The 22466-nt window shown below is 47.5% G+C and overlaps 11 protein-coding genes across 11 annotated transcripts; 7 read left to right on the forward strand and 4 right to left on the reverse strand.

Annotated features, from left to right (window-relative positions):
• Nucleotides 1-344: 344 nt before the first annotated feature.
• Nucleotides 345-1229, forward strand: YIF1 (protein transporter YIF1; the record flags this gene model as incomplete). Its single annotated transcript, NM_212342.1, has 1 exon — nucleotides 345-1229. One exon carries the CDS (start codon nucleotides 345-347, stop codon nucleotides 1227-1229), a length of 885 nt encoding a protein of 294 aa, NP_986206.1.
• A 128-nt stretch (nucleotides 1230-1357) lies between these two features.
• On the forward strand, nucleotides 1358-2179 carry CWC23 (U2-type spliceosomal complex subunit CWC23; the record flags this gene model as incomplete). Its single annotated transcript, NM_212343.1, has 1 exon — nucleotides 1358-2179. One exon carries the CDS (start codon nucleotides 1358-1360, stop codon nucleotides 2177-2179), a length of 822 nt encoding a protein of 273 aa, NP_986207.1.
• Nucleotides 2180-2308: 129 nt separating this feature from the next.
• PDR17 (phosphatidylinositol transporter) lies at nucleotides 2309-3370 on the forward strand (the record flags this gene model as incomplete). The annotated part of the gene is made up of 1 exon (NM_212344.1): nucleotides 2309-3370. The coding sequence occupies one exon, from the start codon at nucleotides 2309-2311 to the stop codon at nucleotides 3368-3370; it is 1062 nt and encodes a 353-aa protein (NP_986208.1).
• A 261-nt stretch (nucleotides 3371-3631) lies between these two features.
• On the forward strand, nucleotides 3632-7171 carry AGOS_AFR661W (uncharacterized protein; the record flags this gene model as incomplete). Its single annotated transcript, NM_212345.1, has 1 exon — nucleotides 3632-7171. One exon carries the CDS (start codon nucleotides 3632-3634, stop codon nucleotides 7169-7171), a length of 3540 nt encoding a protein of 1179 aa, NP_986209.1.
• A 98-nt stretch (nucleotides 7172-7269) lies between these two features.
• On the reverse strand, nucleotides 7270-8322 carry UFD1 (polyubiquitin-binding protein UFD1; the record flags this gene model as incomplete). The annotated part of the gene is made up of 1 exon (NM_212346.1): nucleotides 7270-8322. The coding sequence occupies one exon, from the start codon at nucleotides 8320-8322 to the stop codon at nucleotides 7270-7272; it is 1053 nt and encodes a 350-aa protein (NP_986210.1).
• A 527-nt stretch (nucleotides 8323-8849) lies between these two features.
• TFC4 (transcription factor TFIIIC subunit TFC4) lies at nucleotides 8850-11966 on the forward strand (the record flags this gene model as incomplete). Its single annotated transcript, NM_212347.2, has 1 exon — nucleotides 8850-11966. One exon carries the CDS (start codon nucleotides 8850-8852, stop codon nucleotides 11964-11966), a length of 3117 nt encoding a protein of 1038 aa, NP_986211.2.
• Nucleotides 11967-12166: 200 nt separating this feature from the next.
• IST1 (Ist1p) lies at nucleotides 12167-13021 on the forward strand (the record flags this gene model as incomplete). The annotated part of the gene is made up of 1 exon (NM_212348.2): nucleotides 12167-13021. One exon carries the CDS (start codon nucleotides 12167-12169, stop codon nucleotides 13019-13021), a length of 855 nt encoding a protein of 284 aa, NP_986212.2.
• A 146-nt stretch (nucleotides 13022-13167) lies between these two features.
• Nucleotides 13168-14298, reverse strand: TAM41 (putative phosphatidate cytidylyltransferase; the record flags this gene model as incomplete). The annotated part of the gene is made up of 1 exon (NM_212349.2): nucleotides 13168-14298. One exon carries the CDS (start codon nucleotides 14296-14298, stop codon nucleotides 13168-13170), a length of 1131 nt encoding a protein of 376 aa, NP_986213.2.
• A 369-nt stretch (nucleotides 14299-14667) lies between these two features.
• On the reverse strand, nucleotides 14668-17661 carry PIK1 (1-phosphatidylinositol 4-kinase; the record flags this gene model as incomplete). Its single annotated transcript, NM_212350.2, has 1 exon — nucleotides 14668-17661. One exon carries the CDS (start codon nucleotides 17659-17661, stop codon nucleotides 14668-14670), a length of 2994 nt encoding a protein of 997 aa, NP_986214.2.
• Nucleotides 17662-18238: 577 nt separating this feature from the next.
• On the reverse strand, nucleotides 18239-19927 carry LYP1 (lysine permease; the record flags this gene model as incomplete). Its single annotated transcript, NM_212351.2, has 1 exon — nucleotides 18239-19927. The coding sequence occupies one exon, from the start codon at nucleotides 19925-19927 to the stop codon at nucleotides 18239-18241; it is 1689 nt and encodes a 562-aa protein (NP_986215.2).
• A 713-nt stretch (nucleotides 19928-20640) lies between these two features.
• On the forward strand, nucleotides 20641-22311 carry AGOS_AFR668W (AFR668Wp; the record flags this gene model as incomplete). Its single annotated transcript, NM_212352.1, has 1 exon — nucleotides 20641-22311. The coding sequence occupies one exon, from the start codon at nucleotides 20641-20643 to the stop codon at nucleotides 22309-22311; it is 1671 nt and encodes a 556-aa protein (NP_986216.1).
• Nucleotides 22312-22466: the final 155 nt, after the last annotated feature.

A 22466-nucleotide genomic window follows, 5' to 3' on the forward strand; every position in this document is an offset into this window, starting at 1 on the left:
CCCGATGCTTTACATCAATGGCACAGATCCTGGCGGGCTAAATTGTAATGCTACTGCCAGTTATATTGATAACTCATCACTGTAAAGTCACGTGACCTACTAATTTAGTATATATGTGCAGGCGTCCTTTGCTCATCATGTTGAGAAGCTAATACGGATGCATCCTTGCTTTTCCAGCTGTGCCTGATGCCGGCCAAGGAGATGGTAGACTTCGTAGGCTTAATTCCATCTGACACGTATGTGGTGACTTCACCGAGGTTTCGACCAAAGAATAAGGCAGGTGGTTCTGGACTCAGATGGTCACGACTTCACGACAGAATCTGTACTCAGCGCGGTAGAATTAGATGACATATAATCCATACTACGAGCAGAGCCAGGCTGCTCAAGCCCGATATCCACAGGGGCAAAGACAAATGCAACAGACACCGGCGGATCCTCGTTACCAACAGCAATACGGGCAAACTGCACCTCAAGGACCGGCATATGCAGGGTTTGCGGACCCACGCGCTTCGATGGCCTTTCAATTTGGGCAAAGTGCATTGAACCAATTCATTGGGTCCGAAAACTTCAACCAATTCCAGGAGACAGTGCAGCGGGCGACCGGCGGAGGAGACCTTTCGCACTACTTCCAGGTCTCGAACTCGTATGTGTTCCAAAAGCTGAAGGTGATGCTGCTGCCCATGCTCCACAAGCAGTGGCAGCGGATCCCGGACACGAACAACTCTTTTCAGCCGCCGCGTAGCGACATTAACTCACCCGACATGTACGTCCCTCTGATGGGCCTGGTGACCTACATTTTAGCTTGGAACCTGGAGCAGGGGCTGCATGGCTCCTTTGACCCCGAGAACCTGTACTTTAAGCTATCTTCAACGCTGGCGTATCTGGTATTGGACTTGGCGATCCTCAAGTTAGGGTTGTACTTGCTCGTACCTATCAATTCGAAGACGACGTCGCTCGTTGAACTTGCATGCTACGTCGGGTACAAGTTTGTGCCGCTAATCTTCGCGATGCTTCTCCCTCGGCAGCCGGTTTGGGCGACGGTATTGGGCAAGTTCTATCTGTTCATGGCTTTTGGAATCTTTCTGCTGCGCTCCGTGAAGTTCAACCTGTTCAACGACACTGCTAACGATGTGAATACCGTCAAGAAATCCGTCGTCAAGAAATGCAACTACTTCCTGTTTTTCTACGGTGTGGTGCTACAGAGCGGCCTGATGTGGCTAATGGGCTAGTAGCACGTACTAAAGTAGCTTTCCATAAATTATTTACTCTTGTCCTTGGTACGGCCTGTGCCTGGAATATCGAAATACCGAGCAAAACCTAGTTCGTTATCGTCTACAGTGCAGAGCAGAGAACGCAAATGTCAGCGGACGCGCTCAAGGATGTTATAGGGGGGGGCAAGGACCTGTACGCCTTGCTAGAGGTGAGTATCTCTAGTCCCGAGGAGCTCGAGGCGGTCGATGCTGCACAGTTAAGGGCTCAGTTCCGTCGCCTGGCGTTGCGCTACCACCCAGACAAACGTCGCGACGACACCCAACAGAACGACAAGTTCGTAAGTGTACAGAAGGCGTACGATATTCTTTCAAACTCCAGTCTGCGTGCAACATACAATCGATGGCTGAGCTGCCGATTGTTTGGCGATCCAGAACGGCGGCGTCTCGTGCGCGAGCTGCACCAGCGCGAACAGCTGCAGGTGCGGCAGAAGGAACCGATGGACAAGGATATACAGAACATACAGAGCTACGGCCAGCTACTACGCAAAATGCGTCATCTCCGCATCCCGTATGGCGACTGGCGGCCGAACACATCCATATCACGTGATTCAACTCTCGTTGAAACGTGCACTCTAAGGCTGCTGCTGCGACAGAATAGCACCACCAATAGCAAAAGCAGCATGCTACAGCTCTTCCAGAGGGCCAAACTGCACATCGTTGATCTCTACTTTTCGTCCAGGAACGTGGATACAGAGAATGATCTCGTTTTGTACGCCGTGATGCCTGATGTCGATACCATGCTCGATTTGCTGAACAATTGGGCCGTCAAACCTCCATTGAGCGAACACATTCTACAGGTTCAACCGCGCGTCCACACAGACTACTTTCACTTTAAAACCGATATAAGCCTCGATAAAACAATAACGGAGGCAATAGATGCCGATAATCAGTATATGTCATCGTTTTAGACGTTATTACACGTTTGTCGAAAAGTCGCAACGTTCATCTTTTGCTGATATAAAAACCATTTGCAGGCTAGGATGCTCGCCTTTCTGCACCCGGATATAGCAGACCACTTGCGGAGCTGACAGTGGAGCATGGGACTTTTCAGCAAACGTAGCGAACAGGCTGCTACCAAGCCTGTCGACCTCATTCCGGTGTCGCGCGTTATTCGTGAGCCGCCAGCAAACTACCCGGTCCCGGAGGCTATTCCAAAGCTGTCCACTGAGCAGCATGAGAAATATACACATGTATTAAAGTACTTCCAGGATGAAAAGTTGGTCCTTCCGCTCAAGTCCAGCAAAAAGCAAGAATCGGCGGAACAGACTGCTGCACTCTCCGCATACGAGCGGTTTTGGCTAACACGGGAGTGCCTCCTGCGCTATCTGCGGGCTACTAGCTGGAATGTGGAGGCTGCCATTGAGCGTCTGCGTAAGACACTTGTGTGGAGGCGGGAGTTTGGCGTTACGGGCGACCCCGATGCGCCAAACAGTCTAAAGCCGGAGACTGTGGAAAAGGAAAATACCACCGGGAAGCAGGTGTTGCTGGGGTTCAACCCCCAACGTCTGCCCGTTTATATGATGAAAAACGGTCGCCAGAACACCGAGCCATCCTTCACACAAGTCCAGCATCTGGTATTCTTCATGGAAGCGGCCATTGCGATGATGCCCCAGGGCGTCGAGCTACTAGCGCTACTCATAGACTTTAGACATTACAAGGAGCCGGGTGTGATCGGCGCAAAGTCGCCACCAATCTCCCTTGCCAAGCAAATCCTCAGCATCATCCAGGACCATTATCCTGAACGCCTGGGCAAAGCGCTCTTCTTTGATATGCCATGGTACGGCTGGACTTTTCTAAAACTCATGCATCCATTCATCGACCCGGTCACAAGGTCAAAACTGGTATATGACGAGCCAATCTCCAGTTACATAGACGCCGAACAATTGGAGGCAACCTATGGGGGGAAATTGGACTTCCAGTACAACCACGAGGAGTATTGGCCCGATTTTGTCTCCGTTTTCGAGGAGCGCAAAGATTACCAATACGCCCGCTTTTTGAAATTCGGAGCTGTTATCGGCTTGAGCGAGTTTGACCTTAAGGGCAAGGAGGCGGAATTACGTTATCCCGCCGATTACCAGGAGCCATCCACTGAGGGGTAGCGTACATTTTGCAGACTTAAGTTACCCTCTGTACAGGTAATCGTTAGTTTTTCCGTTCGGGTGTCAATAGAAGGTTTTCGGGAAATGTTTGATCGCTCAGCCTATTTTTCAGTTATTATCCATCTACAGCGCGCTCCACCCTACCCTACCCTTCATAACTCAATATACACTGTGTACATTAAATTTCACTTAAAAACACCTGAGTTTTAGTCAATATAGCCGGAGAACTACTACTCCCGGGGAACAAAAAGGACGGTCCAGATGAAGTCCTCTCGGTATGGCACCTTACAGCTGGTTCTGAAGAAAACACGATCGTACTTAAAACGATGTGGTCTACAAGATCGCGTCCTGATGCGAAGAGTTTTAAAATCGACGATCAATACTACGTGCGCGTTTATATTCTGTTTGATCCCTGCTGTCCGCCAGAGGCTCGCTAGCGAGCCGTCCATGCTGCCGTTAATTTCGGTGATGGTGCATCCCGGTCGAAGGGTGAGCTCAATTATTCAGAGTACGATTTACGTTATTACTGGTCTGCTGTTGGGGCTACTTTATGCATTACTGGGCCGCTTTGCAGCGCAGAGGTGTCTTGGTGACACTTGGCACTCGTGGACAGCTATGGAGCAATACACCCAAAATTACAAGCGGTACGAGAGTGCCCTAGCGGTGCTAGCTGTCTTCGAAATATGCATGCTATTTTTTCATGGATGGATGCGTGTGGTCAACCATAACTACTTCCACGTGGTTTTCCCGCTATTTATCGTAGTGCATTTCTCATTTCTGTCGCCCTTAAGCATCGATGCCGCACAGATTGCGAAGACTTTCACAATTCCTTTTTACCTAGGGATCTCCATGTCACTATTCTGGAACCTGGTTCTTTATCCTGAATTTGGGAGTACCTATTTAGGAAATACGGCAATCGATACAATGAACGAAATCCACCATTTCTTGAACAATGCAGTTAACTTCTTTATCTCTATCGATAACGAGGTGCTCTCGGACTCATTGTACGGGAAGAAGCCATGTACACTGGCCAGGCTGCTCACACTGAAAAATGAAATAGAGATTAAGATTAATAATTGCGCATTGGTCCTAGAAGAGTGCACATATGAGATCTCTTATTCTTATCTTTCTCCCTCGCAATTAAACGGTCTCATTATGACCCTAAAGTCGCTACAGCGGTACCTAAGTGGAGTCACCAATGCTTGCCAGATGGAGTTTCTATTACTAGGCAAGGCTCAACGGGACAGCGACTCCGCTGTTGAGCAGGCGATGTCGAAAGAAATATCCCATGCTGACGCCGAGAAGTTATTGCACATTCTGCGAAGACTGAAATTTCCTATCTTTGAGCTCCACAAAACACTGAATACATGCTTTTATATGCTTAAAATCCTACTCGCAGATGCCTACGATGTTGATTTTAGTCGTGTTAGGGTTCCAAGCATTTTCAAGGAGCAGGATGACGTTGTGCCCGTCTATCGTCAGAAGACAGATTTGCCGAAGGATTATGAGTTCCAAAGCACGCTGAGGAAACTACAGGATGCTGTGTCTTCATTTGACACCGAATTCCGTAAGGAACTTGCCAATATCGACCACGATTTACTAACACCGAGTGACGAGATGTTCTTGCTATCATCGTTTTTGATGAACTTCAAGGAGTCTACTTCTCTTTTAATGTCACTTGTGCATGAAGTTGAACAGATTCATAAAGTGCGAAAGGACCGAGAGAGAAAGGGGTGGCTCCGTGGGAAGTCATTATGGTGCCCTGCACTGGAAAGTATGGATAGTTTCAAGCGTTGGTTTCAGAGGAGTCATCAGAGTACGACAGAAAATGACGCGTTGAGGGGAACTTTGGACCCCGGTTCAGATACTCATGGTGAAACAGTAGCTGCTCGACCGAACATTGATGACCTTGTACTCAGAAAACAACAGAGTAACGAGACATATGGAAGTCCTGAGTGGGAAAGCCTTCCGACTGCTTCAAATTCAAACACTAGCGACCGACAGAACATCAGACATCTTTCTCTGCAGGGAAAAACATTGAATATCATTACTGATGCCCTATGTCGTTGGCTGCGAATTATCACTGTCACTATAAATTGCACGTTCAGGGACTACAGGAATAATTTCAGATTTGCATTTCAGGTGACCATTGCACTGACATTAGCCAGTTTCCCAATGTATATACCGGCTACTCGAGAGTGGTATATGAAAATTCGTGGTACCTGGGTCGGCTTTGTTTGCATTCTATGCTTAGAACCCAATGTTGGGGCGACGTATTTTGTCTTTCTACTAAGGGCTGTTGGTGTGATACTTGGTGCATTTTGGGCGTATGTATCATATCAAGCTGGTATGAACCAATCTAACCCATATTTGGAGGTCTTTATCACTATATTTGGGACTGCACCGGGATTTTATTACCTACTTGGCTCCCCACATATTAAAGCAGCTATTATTCAAATAATTAGCATATATGCTGTGCTATTAGCCACTATCATTCCTTCCTCTATAGGTGGTTCAATAGGAGAAAACGTGTGGAAAAGAATTCTTGCAGTTGGATATGGGGGTGGGATTGCATTGTTAGTGCAATCAACTGCTTTTCCGATTACGGCTAGAGACCAGCTTAATGAAGAGCTGGCATTTGTAGTCGGTTGTCTGGCTGAGATTGAGGTACTGTATGCAGGGGAATTGGACGCTCCTCACAAAATTACTATCTCCAAAGCTACATTGGACCGTATCTCGTTTTTATCGTCAAATGCTAAATCAGCTATAAACAGGGCAAGTGCATACAAAACAATAGCAAGGCGTGAACCGAGACTTAAAGGGAGCTACAAAGAAATCGAGAAGGTTTTCACACAGATGATCTTTGTTCTGAGGCAAATTATTGAACGCATGGATAATATTGAGTTCTTACGAAAGCAATATGGGTTTGGCATAGTAGAGGAACTAAATCACGCTGTTTACCCATATAGGAGACATGTTGCTGCCGCCCTAGGAAATCAACTAAGGTCTATACAAGAAGCTCTGATCAATAAACGGCCGCTTCCGCAGTACTTACCCAGTGCCCGAATAGCACAGAAGCGCTTACTTAACAAGGTAAGAGACACACTCTACATGAACTACAGAAGAGGATACGACTTCCTCTCTTCCAGATCCACGGCAGTAGCTGACGGTAATGATAATGGATTCGAACAAAATGATGATGAGGGAATATTGTTAAGAGTTAAAAGACCTAGGACTAAGTTAACCCCGTCTGAAATAGATGGGTTACGGGAAAGATACCTGAGCTGGAACGCTACAGGCGCTGGATTCGCTGAAGTCATCGAATACACCGAGGAATTGATACAACTAACTATATTTTTAGTGGGTGTAAACGAATTCAAGTATGGGTTCCTTTCACGTCCACTGTATAGTGACTGGGCTGCCCAGGCTGTCACTCAGTTTGATGCATTTGTCAAGGGATACTCTGCTGTGCGTGAAGACGTACCTATGCGGAGAGATCATTCAGGTGTAGAAGGTGATCATCTCACGGTTTATTCTGATATGGGAATGGAACTTCCACAAACGAAAACTAAAACTATGCACTCCCACGCTCGCAGGGGGGCGAGCAAACTGAACCTTGCGAGAATTGCATCCAAAGATACTGTCGAACCCGAAACAAAGCTCATGTCAGGAAATGATGACCGCTTAGATCTTCAACTCACAAAGACACTAGGTGATTTGGAAGATGAGGATGAGGATCTCTACAACGAACAGGAATTACCGATAGCGTTGAGGAGATACTTGAGTAGGAAGAAAGACTAACTTCTCATGGAGCAATAGACTTTATTTCGCGAGAAAAATATATAGCCTTCGTGTCATGCATCAAACCAGCTCTACGTGGTTGGCATGCTCATTCAAAGTTAATCAATATGGATAATTTCAGGACTTTTTGGGGCCTTTGATCTCTGGGCATCGTGGTCCTTTTTACCCTTGCGTTTATTGCTCTGACGTAGACTCTGCCCCTGCGTCTTGAAATGCGGGTTTGGCTGTGAACCTTCCTGGTCCTCCGACTCTTCCTTTGGTAACACCATTGGAAAACCAAAAAACAACTGCCCCTCTGGTAGATTGAGTGGGGCTGGCTTTCCGTCTAGCGAAATCTTTATTTCCCTTATATCGTCCTTGGCGGAAACTACCTTCCCAGATAGCTTGTGTCCCTCCCCAGCAAAGCTAGTAGCGCTCTGCTCAGCCTCCTTAACGATATCAGCATATTTTATACGTCGAGACATAGTTCCATTGCTCACTGATGCTGGATCAACTGTGTTCTTTTTCTTGCGTTGTGTGTTATTGTTGGCCGCCTGGTAGTCTGGCTCCACGTAACCAACGGGCGGTGCAAAGTCTGTGACCAAGTCCGTCTCTATCACGCAGATGGATTTGCATTCAGATTCTGGTTTGACCTCTAGCACTCGAATACGGTAAATGCGCTTGTTGTAGCTGATCTCTATTATGTCGTCCACAGTAAGGGTACTAAACTTCCGCAACACGTTCTCGAGCACTGCTTTCGGGTCAGATATATCTAGAAAATCAACTGACTGTGGCTCTATCTTGACAAACTGTCCCTGCGGCACGTCCGTGGACGAAATACGCAATAAAGAGCCGGGGTTCACCCCCAACGTGGCCATCATCCATCCCGGAAGGTACGCCCTACCCTCTTCTGCGACAAACTCCAAAACCCCACCATGTGTCACCTTTCCAGTCTCTTGGCTACTCAATTTGAAGAGCATCGGGTACCTGATATTCAACATTGACAACTTGTTGAGCGCACTCGGAGGGAGGAAGATCTTGCCACCATAATTAGCATCTTCCTTTCTGATCCTATCATTCATCATTTCAATTGGATAGCATCTAAAGAAGTCTTCAAACTTCTGCGGCATAGGAACGAATCCGCCGCCAAATGATCCAAATCCACTAAACATCTTCGCTATGCACGGGCTGTTTCCTTTTGTGAGGTATTGTAGAAGGAGTTTTCTTTGTTCTCTTATCAGGTAATAATATACTTAGCGTGCTATACGTAATTCGACAGGCATCAAAAGCCTGAATATTGGAAAGGAGACTAGTTAAAATGCGCTTGAAGATAGTTCCCTATGAAGTGGTATTATATACGATGGCGGCTATGCACTGCGGCATGTGCAGTGGGTATTTCGTATCTTATACCGAAATATCTTGCACGAAGAATAGAAAACTGAGGTACTAGGATGATGTCCACTTCTAGCGGTCTTAATCATTCATCAAAGTGAGATAGGTATTCCTGGCCTTGCATAGGATGATGTGGAGACGCCTTAACTATATGGCCTATGCCTAACCGTCGAAATCATGATATACGTAGTATCACGTGGGTCTTCCAGTTACACGACTCAAGTGTCGATAATGCATCACCAAACATGTAGCGGCGGATGCACAGCTTCCAACGAGTCTGCTACCAGAGGCGATTGAATTATCCAAAATGTCAGAGAATGACCAAATTGATGAGGAGAGGTTTTACGAGAACTTGGACCAGTGGCGGGAGTTGATCCAAGAGAAAAACGATGTTGACCCCGGAAACGCGAAGGCTGGCGCGTACGAGTATAACGAGGATGAGGCTGAAAGCTATGAATATGGCGAGGGCTTGTCAGGGGATGAGCAGTACGATAGTGCGAATGATGATGAAGAGTTGATGGCAGTGTTTTCGGACTATGGAGAGTCGGACAACGAATACGATCAGCAAGATTTCATGGATGCGATCCGCGAGGCGAACAACTTTAAAGTGAAGAAGAGTTCAAAGAAACAGAGCCGAGGGCAGGGATTGAGTAAGCTCCGGCAGCGCGCTATCGATCCGGAAGTGGCACAACTTTTATCGGAAGCCAACGAGGCGTTTGTGCGTAACGATATACAGGTTGCCGAGCAGCTTTATAATGAGGTTATCAAGAAAGATGCAAAGAATTTTGCAGCATATAAGACGCTGGGCGATATATATCACCTACAGGGACGCTACAATGATTGTTGTAACTCCTGGTTTTTGGCCGCTCACCTTAATCCGTCGGACTGGGAGTTCTGGAAGATGGTAGCTACTTTGTCGTCAGAGTTGAAGCACATACGACAAGCCGTATATTGCTACTCCAGGGCTATCAGTATGAATCCTCAGGAGTGGGAGTGTATATACAGCAGGGCGATGTTGTACAAGGACACGGGTCAGCTGGGAAGATCGCTTGAAGGTTTCCAAAGACTTTACAAACATAGCCCGTACGACTCCAACATTTTACGTGAACTGGCTGTTTTATATGTTGAGTATGGTCGCGTTCAGGACGCAATTATGCTCTATATGAAGGTTTTTGAAAATAATGTTGCCAGAAGAGAGGCAATAATAGCCGCCGCGGAGAACGTCGTAGAGTCGTCGGAAGATGAAGCTAGCGATGATGAAGGGGATGATTATGCGGACGAAGTTGAGGTCGAGGACGATGAGGAGGCACAGTACTACCCCAATGTCAACTTGAAGAAAATTAACAAGAAATATCGATGTGTTTTATTCGACTGGTCAGCCTTAAATATTTTGGCTGAGCTATTCTTGAAACAATCGAGCGAAAATCAGGGTATTAAAATGATCAAAACATGCGCGCGCTGGATTCAGCACCGAGAGCAGCAGTCATTTTGGGATGACGTGCAGGATGACTCTGAGTTTGATGATCGGCGGTTTAAAAATTCCCGTTATCAGTCATTACCATCGTATGAGAAGTCAAAGGACCACAATCTTCCAATTGACATTCGCGTACGTCTAGGATTGCTGCGACTCAATAACAAGCACATAATAGAGGCAATGAACCAATTCCAATTTCTTTACAGTGAGAATTTTGCCGATATTGCGGATCTATATTTTGAAGTTGCTGTAAACCTGACCAAGATGGACAAGTTTCAGGAAGCAATAGAGTTCTTTGTACCACTGCTAGAGATTCCAGAATATCAAACGCCTGATCTCTACAAACCGCTAAGCAAATGCTACAGGGAAGTTGAAGACTACGAGAATGCAAAAGAAATTTTTACTAAGCTTGTAGAATTAATGCCTGAGGACCTAGAAACCAAGCTGACGCTGGCCGAGATTCATTATCACTTGGGAGAACATGATACTTTTGATCGAATTTTGCTAGAGGTTGTGGAAGCTAGGAAGAAGCAGGCTGCTGCTGCAACTGATAGCTCCGCTGAAGCTCATAAGCTGACTAACCATCAAACGGAGCAAAAACCGTTAGAAGAACGACAGAAATCTTTGTTGGGTACTGGCAAGCCCTTACTTCAGGATATTGGTATCAATAGATCAAACATAAGAAGAAGGCGTACCCCTCAGGATATTGAACGAGAAAAGAAGGAACGAGAAAAGAAGATTACATTGAGTGTTTTGGACAAATATGGCAAGTTAAAAATCTATAGGCAGGGTTTGGAGCAGCATGATAAAAACCAAACGACACTATGGATTGACACGGCATCGGACCTAATAGATATTTTCTCCAGTGTTAAAAACTTCTTCGTCAAGAGTCGATCTAAGAAGTTCGTGGGAATCATTAAGAGAACTCGCAAGTTTAACAAAGTTATTGACTACAGGATAGAACGTTTATCAAAACTTTCGGAGGGTGATAACCTATTGGATGGGTTGCCTCTTCTGGAAGAACGAGTTATTTTAACTTCAACCACTGAACTACGCGGTTTAACGTATGACAAATGGTTTGAATTATTTATGGAGCTAGCGCTTAATATAACGAAATACCAGAGTGTAGAGGATGGGCTTAGTATCATAGAGACCGCCCAGCAGGTCAACGTGTTTGTTCAAGACCCGGCTCGTGTGAAGGTGATGAAGTTCGTTAAGCTTGCCATAGTTCTCCATCTAGATGACGAGGAGGAGCTAGTGGAAAACCTAAGAGGGTTATTAAATCAATTCCAATTTGGAAGAAAGCCATTGCAGGTTTTCATGTACAGTCTTTCAAGTGGCCAAATGTCTCTTGATATTTTAAGCTCCACTGTGCAGCAGAAGTTCTTTCTCAGGCAGCTGAAAGCGTTCGATAGCATTCGATTTTCCCAGCATGTTAGTGGCCAAGCGTCTGTTACAAACAAAGCTGTCTCGAATCCAGCGAAGAAGAATTCGCCTTATCTGCACTATATTTATGCCACATTACTTTACTCTAGCAAAGGTTTTATGTCTGCCTTGCAATATTTGAGTCGCATGGATCCCGAACTATCAGAAGATCCAATGGTCAACTTCCTAATGGGACTTTGCTATATTCACCGCTCTATGCAGCGGCTTACAGGTACGAGACATTTCCAGATACTACAGGGTTTTCGATGTTTGTACAACTACCACCGCATTCGTTCCACCAAATATACGGAGCTAGAACGTCAAGAAGCCGACTACAACATAGGTAGGTCGTTCCACCTGCTTGGTCTCTTTAGCAACGCTGTAAAATACTACGATAAAGTTTTGAATGATTATGACGATGTCATGTTGAAGAAACATGCTGCATATAATCTCGTACTAATCTACAACGAGAGTGGTAACCCTGAACTTGCCGGCCACATCATGGATAAGTATTTAAGTATATAAAACACAGCTGGATATAGCTTTCTCCCATGGCGGATATCCCCATGTTCGTTATTGATGCTTATTCAGATGCTGGATGATGCATTTTTTATTGAAAGGGCGGACAGGTATATATATATATATAACCCTTTTTCACCAACTGGCATCTGTTATCTGTGTACATTAGCCACGGTACCTGCCCCCATAATATTTATCGAACGAATATGCCTCTAGTTGTCCCCGTAGTTGTGAGACTGAAGACAGCGTTAAAAATGTGCATTCAAAGGTTACGCTATGCACAAGAGAAACAACAGGCCTTGGTTAAACAGGCGAGAAGGGAGGTTGCCCAGCTATTGGCACAAGGAAAGGAACAGAAAGCCTACTATAGGGTTGAAGCGTTGATTAATGACGATATCCACATTGAGCTCCTTGAGATCCTGGAACTATATTGCGAACTATTGCATACCAGAGTAGCTATTTTAAATGCGATTACAGACGAGGCAGACCTAATATCCAATCACTTAGAAGATGGCATCAATGAAGCAGTCCGTGCACTCATCTATGCTCAACTCTACACGCCGGAAATTAAGGATCTAACTCAGGTCAAGGATCTTTTGACGCATAAGTTTGGAATACCTTTTCTGAAAGCAATAATGGATGAGCGTACCGGTGTTCCTGATAAAATTACTAAGAAGTGCTCGCCTTACTTGCCAAATAGTGAGCTAGTGAACCTATACCTGAGTGAGATAGCCAACTTATATGAGGTTCCGTTCAGCGGTTTGGAAGACAAACAGTCTGAAGCACAGGAAGATTCCGGTACTATACAGGACGACTTGCAGGCAGCAGATGAAGATACCTCGGATGGAAGGCCGATTCAAGCACTCGAAAATGACGAACTGGGTGATTCAAAGCATCCGATTACCGTTAAGAAACCCAGGAAAAACAGTGAAACACTGGAGCATGATTTGAAAATTCCTCCGTCAATAATTAAAGATGTCAAAATCTCACAGAAGCGAGAGAAGGTTAACAAGGACGAGCTCGAAGAACTTAAACGCCGCTTCGAAGCCTTGCGTAGATAATACTTAATACCTTATTTAAGTAATTAGGGTCATTCAAAGCACAAGAGACCTAATACCGAACATAATTCTGGGATACAGTTAGACCAAAGGGAGTGATAGCAAATAAGAGCACTGATAGGTAGTTTCAAGTGCAAAAAATTGGCAGATCATTTAGACCGAATAGCTTTGAGCTTCTTTGCCCACGCATACTTCACTGATTTTGCAACGCCCGCTGTAACGACTCCCTTAACTGTCTGTACAGTACTGTTCCAGCTAATTCTATCTTCCAGCAATTTAACTGCGTTATCTACGGTAAAACCGCGGGGTAGATAGCCGTGGTCATTTATAATAACATCTCTGTAAATTGGTTCGTAGTACCGTTGAAAGTTTTCATAGTTCTTCTCCACGATATTCGTTACTTTGCTGGGGTTTTCACCCCCGAGCTTGTAACGCACATCGCCGATGTAGCTAAGGGCAGTTACCTGTTTATAGAATTCAAACTCGTCGATTTTCCCGGGTGACTTGGCCAATAGCATGTGCTTCGCCAAGGTTGCTGCGGATTTCAGGTTGAGTTGGTTCCAAAATTGCACACGCAAGTCATTTTTTAATACCTTCACCGGCTTTTGTAGTCGACCAGCGAGATAAAATGTGTCCCAAGTTGCTAGATCCTTAAGCAGGTTCTCCATAGACACAACTCCGTACTTTACTTGATGCCCGTTAATGTCGACAAAAGGGTTAAAGTATACACCAGCACCCACCGCTTGAAGCTTTGATATTGCGTCAGAGCCGAAATAGCGCATGGTCGAGTAGTGGTGGGCATTCTGGCGCATATTCAACGAGTGGAAATGCTCAGGGTGTGTTACACCTAAAATTAAATCCATCTGCGGCCGCCCATCCGACTTGTGTGCGCCTGCTTGTTCGAAGACCCCTGAGCCGTAGCCAAATGCATAGCGAACAGGTGCTTGGAAGTGCCCCATTATCCCCCGCAGCTCTGCATCGATCTCGCGGCCTATCTTCAGCAACTGGTTCGAGCCATAATTCGCCGGTAACCTCTTGAACTTATACCGGTAATTTGCATATTCCGAGAGAGCTTGGTCCGTCTTCCGGATGCCCTGCTCCAGAAGGGCAAACTCCTTCACCTCTGCGCTCGCTTTGACAACACTCTCCCGTGGTAACAACGACGGTCGTAAGCGCCCTGGCACTTCTGTGCTGCTACGGCTCGCAAGCTGCGACTGCTGCCTGATAGCTATCCACGTCCTGATACACTGTGTTGACTGGAGCTTACTTCCCCTTAGCATACGAAATGATCTTAACGATAAATGCTAGCAAATAAGCCTCCGAAAAGTCTCCTAATGCAACGATATGATTTCTATATGTAGTGCGAGTGGATAGGAGACAGATGTTTAACAGTGACGGTAATGGATGACCTTGGTTTTGAAAACGGTGTGACTTGATAATGAAATTATATTTGCTCGACGCAGTTACTTCAAAGTAAAATATGACATAACAAAGAAATTAAACCTTTCTTCGCCAGACAATCTTCATGATTTTTGGTGGGACACAGGAAGATTATTAAGCTATAATAAGGTTAATGTCAGGTGACCGACCCTTGGCAAAGGGCCATCGGGGCGGTAAGGATGTAGTTTACATATAATCGGTCCGATCACCTACGTGCAAATACCTTGCGTCATCAGTTGAAATTGATCGTAGAGACGAGTGTAGATACTGCCCAGTGACTTGGCAACTAGGACGTTTTCTACAAAGTCATCGCACTCATCTTCAGCCAATTCCGTGTGGAAGCGTTGGCGCAACTGGATGCTGGTTTGCTCACCGGCGTTGAAGCAGGGCTGCATATTGTCCTTCTGCATTACCTCGCACATGCTAACGAACATGTCAGCATGTTTGCGGAGAGCGCGGAATGCCTCTTTAAGGACCCGGATGAACTTCTTGTAAGGTTCACCCTCTATGCCGCCTAGAACATCGACATATTCCTGGGTGAGTTTAAAAGGGGCGGCTTCGAAGCCCACGGAACCGGGGGAATTCGACAGCATAAAACCAAAATCAATATGAACAAGATGACCCTCGTTATCTATCATGATGTTCCCGTTGTGACGGTCTTTGATTTGCAGAATGTAACAGATGAGCGAGTAAGCTGCCAGACTAGAGGCAAAATTATCCTGCGCGCGCTTGTAACGGAAAGAGTTTGGCTCGCCGAAGGAACGGGAGAAGTGGTCACAAAGTGTGGCAATGGTTCCCTTCTCATTCAACTCACCCTCCTCAATCATCTGTTTCGTGAGGGATTTTTTGATACTGTGGACCGAAATTGCGTTTGTGATCGTTTCCACAAGTCCTGTGTTGGCGCTGGTGATCAGGATTTTCATCTTCTTCACCCACACGTCGACCTTCTCCTTGTTCCAAATATTGGCCATAGCCTGGATGAGCTGGCAGGCAAATGCTTCCTGGCGTAGATCATCTCCCGACTTGGCAATAACCGAAAACAGGTCCCAATTTTCATGTTGGCCATACTGTGAGGCGCTGCGAATCTTCTCCTTCTTCGTATTCCAATCTTCGCCGAGGTATGTTGTATTCTTTCTGTCAGTCGGGTATATACCTCCCGTTTTGAGGTCATTTTCGAATTTGCGTTCTCCCGCCATTCCATGGACCGATTCCAAATCATAGTAGCCGAACCTATCTTGAGCTTCTTGCATCGAAGCAATGATCTTCGCACGTATCTGATTAGTAGTATCTGAGAGTTGTTGTGGCGACTTATCTAGCTGAGCCAGCATCATTGCAGAAATTCGCATTTGTGTCGCGAGGTCATCTGAAAAGTTCGGAGGTTCACCTCCTTCAACCCCCATAAACCTCTGTGTCATCTCATCAAGATTACTGATAAAGGATAGCTCGGAGTTCCGTGAAACTGAATTACTACTAATCTTTGGAACGGTTTCGGCAGTGTTGAGTAGCATCTCCCTTCTATTTGTATCCATGTCACTCTGATCGGTAATCTTAACCATTGACAAATCACCGAGATCAATTTCCTTTCGTATAGTTGGCGTCCCAGGCTCCGAGATAGCCCCACATGATAAATTGCTATCGCACATGATGTCCTGGTTGTCATTGTTGTCCAAATTGCTCAAATCAAAAATGAAACTACCATCATCTGGTTTCACTTTCAGTAAACTATCGTTTTTCTCTGTTGCAGGGTCGAAATCCATATCATCCCGTAGATATTCTATGTACAGCAGAAACGGAACCTTCTCTGCTGAGTTCAACACCTGAGCTTCGTTAGCAGCAATATTTACAATTCGATGCAGCTTGCCCTTCTTATTAGGCGGCAACAGTGTAGGGATATCTACCTCAGCTGGCAAGTCCCTATTCATGATAGAAAGCTCAGCTCTCAATGAAGTTAGGCGAGCTTCAGTGGGAACTTGCGCCAACTTCCTGGATATCGTTTCTAGAGCAATCACAAACTGCATCTCGCAGCGGAAGTAATTTGCCTTCAAGATTTTGATTTTATGTGTGGCTGATAAACTGGAGGGCTCCAGGTTATAGATGTTTGCTCCATGCCGAGATGTCTTCCGTTTGTGGCTCTTCTTTAAATCATTGGACGGAGACTGCGTGATGCTACCACTTCCATGCTGCTCCAATGATTGCTGATCCTTATACGAGTGGAGTGACGTGCTGGATCGAGAATTCAGATGCAAATTAGGCATAGAGTTTGTGTATTCCTCTAGCTTAGCACCATCGTTATCTTTGGGCTTGTATATCCTATGCATGTAGGACTGGTCAGTGTTCTTTTGTCTCCGCTTAGGGAGTACAATTGAGCTCGATAGCTTGTCTTCTAACAAGTGGTCTCCAACATTATCGACCATATCAAAGTTGAGAGACGGGATATCCTTCTCTTTTTGTTTCTTGAATTGAGTGTCTTCCTTTGTCTTCACATCCACCAAGTCAACCGCGGACCCAGTGGTTTTCTTGTTGCTTCCAGGCCGCCTGCCAGTAACAGTGTTTTTCAAAGATATGTTCTTGCCAAGGTTACCGATCGCGTTCTTTGCAAGCTTGAATACATGGCTTCGCTGGCGCTTGCCCTGCGATTCCACAAGCGGTTTGGCACTTACCGCGAGCTGTGGAAATGCTATCGAACTCATCACCATGGATGCAAGGACCAGTGAGGGAGACAAATTTTCATGCACTTTCGTCTCCTGTGGAATGGATGACGTACTACAGAGCACCACCTGCAGCTTGTTGATCATGCGCCTGGCAACCTGGAACCCATAGGATGCTGGATCCGTCGCGAGATCCGACAGTAGCGCGTGCAGCTGCCAGTACGTCAATAATGCAAAATGCGGGTTTTCTCCGCTAAGTTTCATCAGCAGATCCTCCAGCGCCATCGATTCCGTCTCCACCGTCAGCAGCACCTGCACCAGCTGCGGAATATAGAACTGCAATTCGTTGTGCGGAAAGGACAGCAGCTTCTGGCAAATATGGAAATGGATCCCCACATTCCCGGCATACCGTGTTAAGTATTCGATATTGTGGTACAGAGTAAAATGTGCGGAGTTGATGAACTTTAGCAACAGTTCGTTTGATCCCGGCACCACCGAGGCCTGCAATTCGTCCTGCGAGGACCCCACCTCTGTGCTGCTCACTTCTTTACTCATCGCCACGTTTTGCTCTTATAATGCCCGTGCGAAGTCCTTAAAGGAGTTTTCTGAAAAACCTTCGCTTCGGAAAAGAGAACCCCTAGTATCAACTGAATACCAACCCCCGAAAATCTTCAAGCCCTCAATCAAACTTTATTATGAAAGGCTGGCCTCTAAGCTGATGCTTGCACCATAGCTACTCTGCTGTTTCAAAGTGGCAAGTTACGTTGATAAATATGGTGTTTACAGTACAGCTCACATCATATTTTACGAAACCGTTTGTGCGCCAGGTCAGTAACGCCAGGCCAGTAGCGATGCGGCATAATGGATCTAGTCCTCGAAGCAGGAGGATATTACAGGCACGTGCCAGTCCGGCGTGACAGCTGTTGCCAAGGAGACACCCATATATGAGCGCATCCCATTGGCAGTGGGCTCAGGCGCTACAAACTGATGTGCAGTGTAGTTACAGAATGTACCTATATATTATCACCATAAGCGTTTAAGCCCGGCAAGGTGGAGTTTTATCGAAAATGAAACTCAGAATTTGCTGAAGGTCAGTTCCGTTTAATTATTAAATGCATGCATATTGGACAACCTAGGCCACAGCAGACCAAAACTTGTCCCAAATGTTCTTGGGTTCATCCTCTTCCCAGACGATGGCGTCGATCTCGCGGCGGTCGCTGTCGATGTCGATGTCCTCAACCGCCCACAGAAAGCGACACTTGTAGTAGATCTGGCAGCCGATGAACACCAGCAGCATCAAAAATAGAGAGATGTAGGAGGTGAAGAAGGTGGTAACGTCGAACTTCGGAGTGAAGGCAGTGTAGCCCTGGATGAAGATGATGACCGTGACAAAGAAGGTTGCGTAGTATGCGGCCCAGGGCATGAACTTGGCCTTGAACGGCAGGTCGTCGCGCGAAATGCCGCGATGCTTGAGGCACTGCATGAAGCGGATGTGGGCGAGCGAGATGAAAAGCCAGGCGCACAAGCCTGCAAGGGTGGAAATGTTAACCAGCCAGTCGAATGCGGTGCTGGCGTTGTGGTTGAGCACGAGGAAGGACATCAGGCCCATTAGCGACGTGATCAGAACGCCGAAGTAGGGCACACCCTGCTTGGTGACGAAGGCAAGCTGCTTGGGAGCGTTGCCAGCGAGCGCCAGAGAGTATGCAACACGAGAGCCAATGTAAACGTTGGAGTTCGCTGCGGAAATGACGGTGATCAGCACGACAGCGTTAAAGATGTCGGGCAAAATCTTTGTACCTGCATTCTTAATGGAGATCACAAATGGTGAGGCATTGACGTCCGTGCTAGACTCGCTGTTTAACCGAGGGTCATCGTAGGGCACCAGCAGGCCAACGAATAGCAGTGAGCCAATGTAGAAGAATAGAATCCGGAAGAAGACCTTGTTGATGGCCTTGGGGACGTTCTTTCTTGGGTTCGTGGACTCACCTGCAGTGATACCGACAAGCTCTGTCCCCTGGTACGTAAACGCAGCCTTGATCAGCGACGAGACCCAGCCGAGGAAGCGTGCCTCTTTCTGGTTGTGCGAGATGACGCCCTTGCCCCACGGGCCGGGATCCCGCCAGTGGCGGAAGCCGATTGGGCCCTGCTTGGAGCCGCCACAGACAATAATGAACGCGTAAATTAGATAGCCCACAATCGTCAGCACCTTGACCGACGCAATCCAGAACTCTATCTCACCGTAGAAGCGCACCGGGAAGAAGTTAACTAGCGTCACCAGGACCCAGAAAATCACAATCCACGCCGCGATTGGCACGCGGTCCGTCCAGTACTGTATGATCTGGCCAACCACAGAAAGCTCGACAGCAAACGTGATCGCCCAGTTGAACCAGTACATATACCCGTTTGCCACGCCAAACGCAGGCGACAGAAACCGCTTTGAAAATACCGTCACCGACGACGTCACAGGAATGAACGTCGCCATCTCCCCCAGCGACTGCGTGATCGAGTACACCACCGTACCGATGAAGATGTACGCCAACAGCGACCCCACTGGCCCCGCTGTCCGCAGCGGGGATGCAATCACAATGAACAGGCCTGTGCCTATCGTCCCGCCCAGCGCGATCATCGAGATGTGCCGCGCCTTCAGCGCCCTCTTGACCTCCGTCTCCTGGTAGTCGCCCTCTTCCGTGTGGTCCTCGGGGAACTCCCCGGTGGCTGGCGTCACCGACTGTAGCTCAATGTCATTCTCTAAAGTCTTGCCCTTTTTGATATAGCGAGACCGCGTAGAGGTCTCCGACACCGCCGTATCCTTTGGCGCCATTGTGCTAACCTGCGCTTAGGTGCTACTAACGAGCAGGTTGCGATGTCCGCTCAAAGTTTTCACTTTTTCTGTCGTCAAAGTATCCATTACTCATTCCTCGCGCTGACGAGGCTCGAGGAAAAAACTGACATGCAAAAAAGTAACGATATTGCTTTTTACAAGTGCCTGTTGTAACGGCTCTGTACAGATCGATCAAAAAGCCGTAACATAGGCTCTGATAGGCTCAGCTCGCCTCGCGAGACTGAAGCCGTTATCTATTCCAGAAGGTGTGTGTCATACTACAGCTGGGCCGAGGGGGGCCGCATCAGCGGAATAATATATGTAGAATGCGAGATTAGGTCGACCCCCGGCGAACACATTTCTTTTTGTGAGCGTGCGCAAAAGCGAATTCACGTCACCGCGGAAGCGTGGGGTGGGGATTGTGAGCTTTCAGGCGGAATTCGGCGCTCAGAGTTCTGCAGGTATAAAACTACCAAAGTTTTTTCCGTTAAGTGCAGCTGTTTTCGACGTTCTTTCTCCTAAGTACAGGTGTCAACGGGCAGGTAAGGAACTGCGTTTTTGGGTCCACCATCTCTAGTGGCAGTTAAAGAGCACAGTAGTTGGCTGGAACAGGAACGATCGCAGGTCACGTCAGACTCTAAGTGTGGGGTCGAAGTGTATAAAGAAAGCCAGTTAAACTTCGATAATACGGGACTCACAGACGAGTCCGCGACATGACTAACATAATATATGAGCCCAAGGGCGATGGATCGTCGAGCTCGACCATCACGGCCAAGCCTGGCGCGATCAAGGCCGAGGTGCTGAACCATAATACCAGCGAGGTCGAGTCGCTTTGCGAAAAGCCGAACCAGTCCGATGTGAAGCGGGAGTTGAAGCCAAGGCACGTAACGATGATCTCGTTGGGCGGGACTATCGGAACTGGTCTCTTCATCGGTATTGCCTCGCCCATCAGGAATGCTGGCCCAGTTGGTTCGTTGCTTGCATACATCTTTGTCGCTACGATGGCCTACTGTGTAACGCAGTCGCTCGGTGAGATGGCAACTTTCATACCGGTAACGTCGTCATTCACCGTTTTTGCATCTCGTTTTGTGTCACCTGCATTGGGTGCTGCGAACGGCTACCTGTACTGGCTATCGTGGTGCATCACGTTTGCACTTGAGATCTCTGTCATCGGGCGACTTATCCTCTACTGGTCGGACGCAGTCCCGATCACAGCTTGGATGGCCATCTTCTGGGTTCTCCTCACAGCAATTAACTTAATTCCTGTGAAGTTCTACGGTGAATTCGAGTTCTGGATTGCATCGCTCAAGGTGATAGCCATCTTGTGCTTCCTTTTTTACGGCCTAGTCGTCGTGTGCGGTGGATCCAAGCTGGGCCGAATCGGCTTCCGCTACTGGAAGGACCCCGGCCCGTGGGGCGTGGGCATCGTATCCCAGGAAATTCACACAGCGCAGTTTCTGGGTTGGGTGTCCTCGCTAATCAAAGCGGCATTTACATTCCAGGGCACCGAGTTGGTGGGTGTCACCGCAGGCGAGACCAAGAACCCCAGACGGACGGTCCCCAAGGCCATCAACACGGTCTTCTTCCGGATCCTACTCTTCTACATTGGGTCCCTTCTCGTCATCGGACTCTTGGTACGGTACGACGATCCTCAGCTTATCCAGGACGGGTCCACTACAAACGCCAATGCATCTCCATTCGTCGTCGCAATCAACGCTGCAGGCACCAAAGTGTTACCGGACATCATGAATGGTGTCATCATGGTGACCATCATCTCCGCAGGCAACTCCAACATCTACGTCGGCTCGCGTGTCCTCTACGGCCTGGGCCGCAGCGGCTTAGCGCCCGCCTTCATCAGCCGCACCACCTCAAGGGGCGTCCCATACGTCGCCGTGCTCGCCACTTCCATGTTCGGCGCGCTCGGCTATCTCAACGTCAGCAGCAAATCGGGCAGCGTCTTTGACTGGTTGCTCAGCATTACCGCTGTCTCAGGCTTCTTCACATGGCTCCTCATCAGTGTCTCCCACATCCGCTTTATGCAGTGCCTTAAGAAGCGCGGCATCTCGCGTGACGACCTACCGTTTAAGGCCAAGTTCATGCCTTACGGCGCCTATTACGCCGCCTTCTTCGTCATCGTCATCATCCTCGTTCAGGGTTTTACCGCCTTCACCCCCTTCAGTGCCGTTGACTTCGTCGCCTACTACATCTCGGCCTTCATCTTTGTCGTTATCTGGTTGCTCTTCCAGTTTCTCTTCAAGGGCCGCTGGTTCCATACTGTCGACGAGATCGACATCGACACCGACCGCCGCGACATCGACGCAATTATCTGGGACGACGACAAGCCTACCACCCTGTGGGGGAAGATCTGGTACCATCTCTCGTGAACACTGCATCTACATAAATATACTTTACGCTAATACCTCGTGGCCATAGCCGCCACTGTAAATCTGGCCCGCCCTGCGCGCTGGCCTTTTCATGCTTCAGATTGTGTGCCTTACGCATCTCGGTTCCGCCGTTCTACGCACCGTTGCCGCCACGT

The sequence above is a fragment of the Eremothecium gossypii genome, chromosome VI, assembly GCF_000091025.4.
Source record: "Eremothecium gossypii ATCC 10895 chromosome VI, complete sequence".
Taxonomy (NCBI): Eukaryota; Fungi; Ascomycota; class Saccharomycetes; order Saccharomycetales; family Saccharomycetaceae; genus Eremothecium; species Eremothecium gossypii.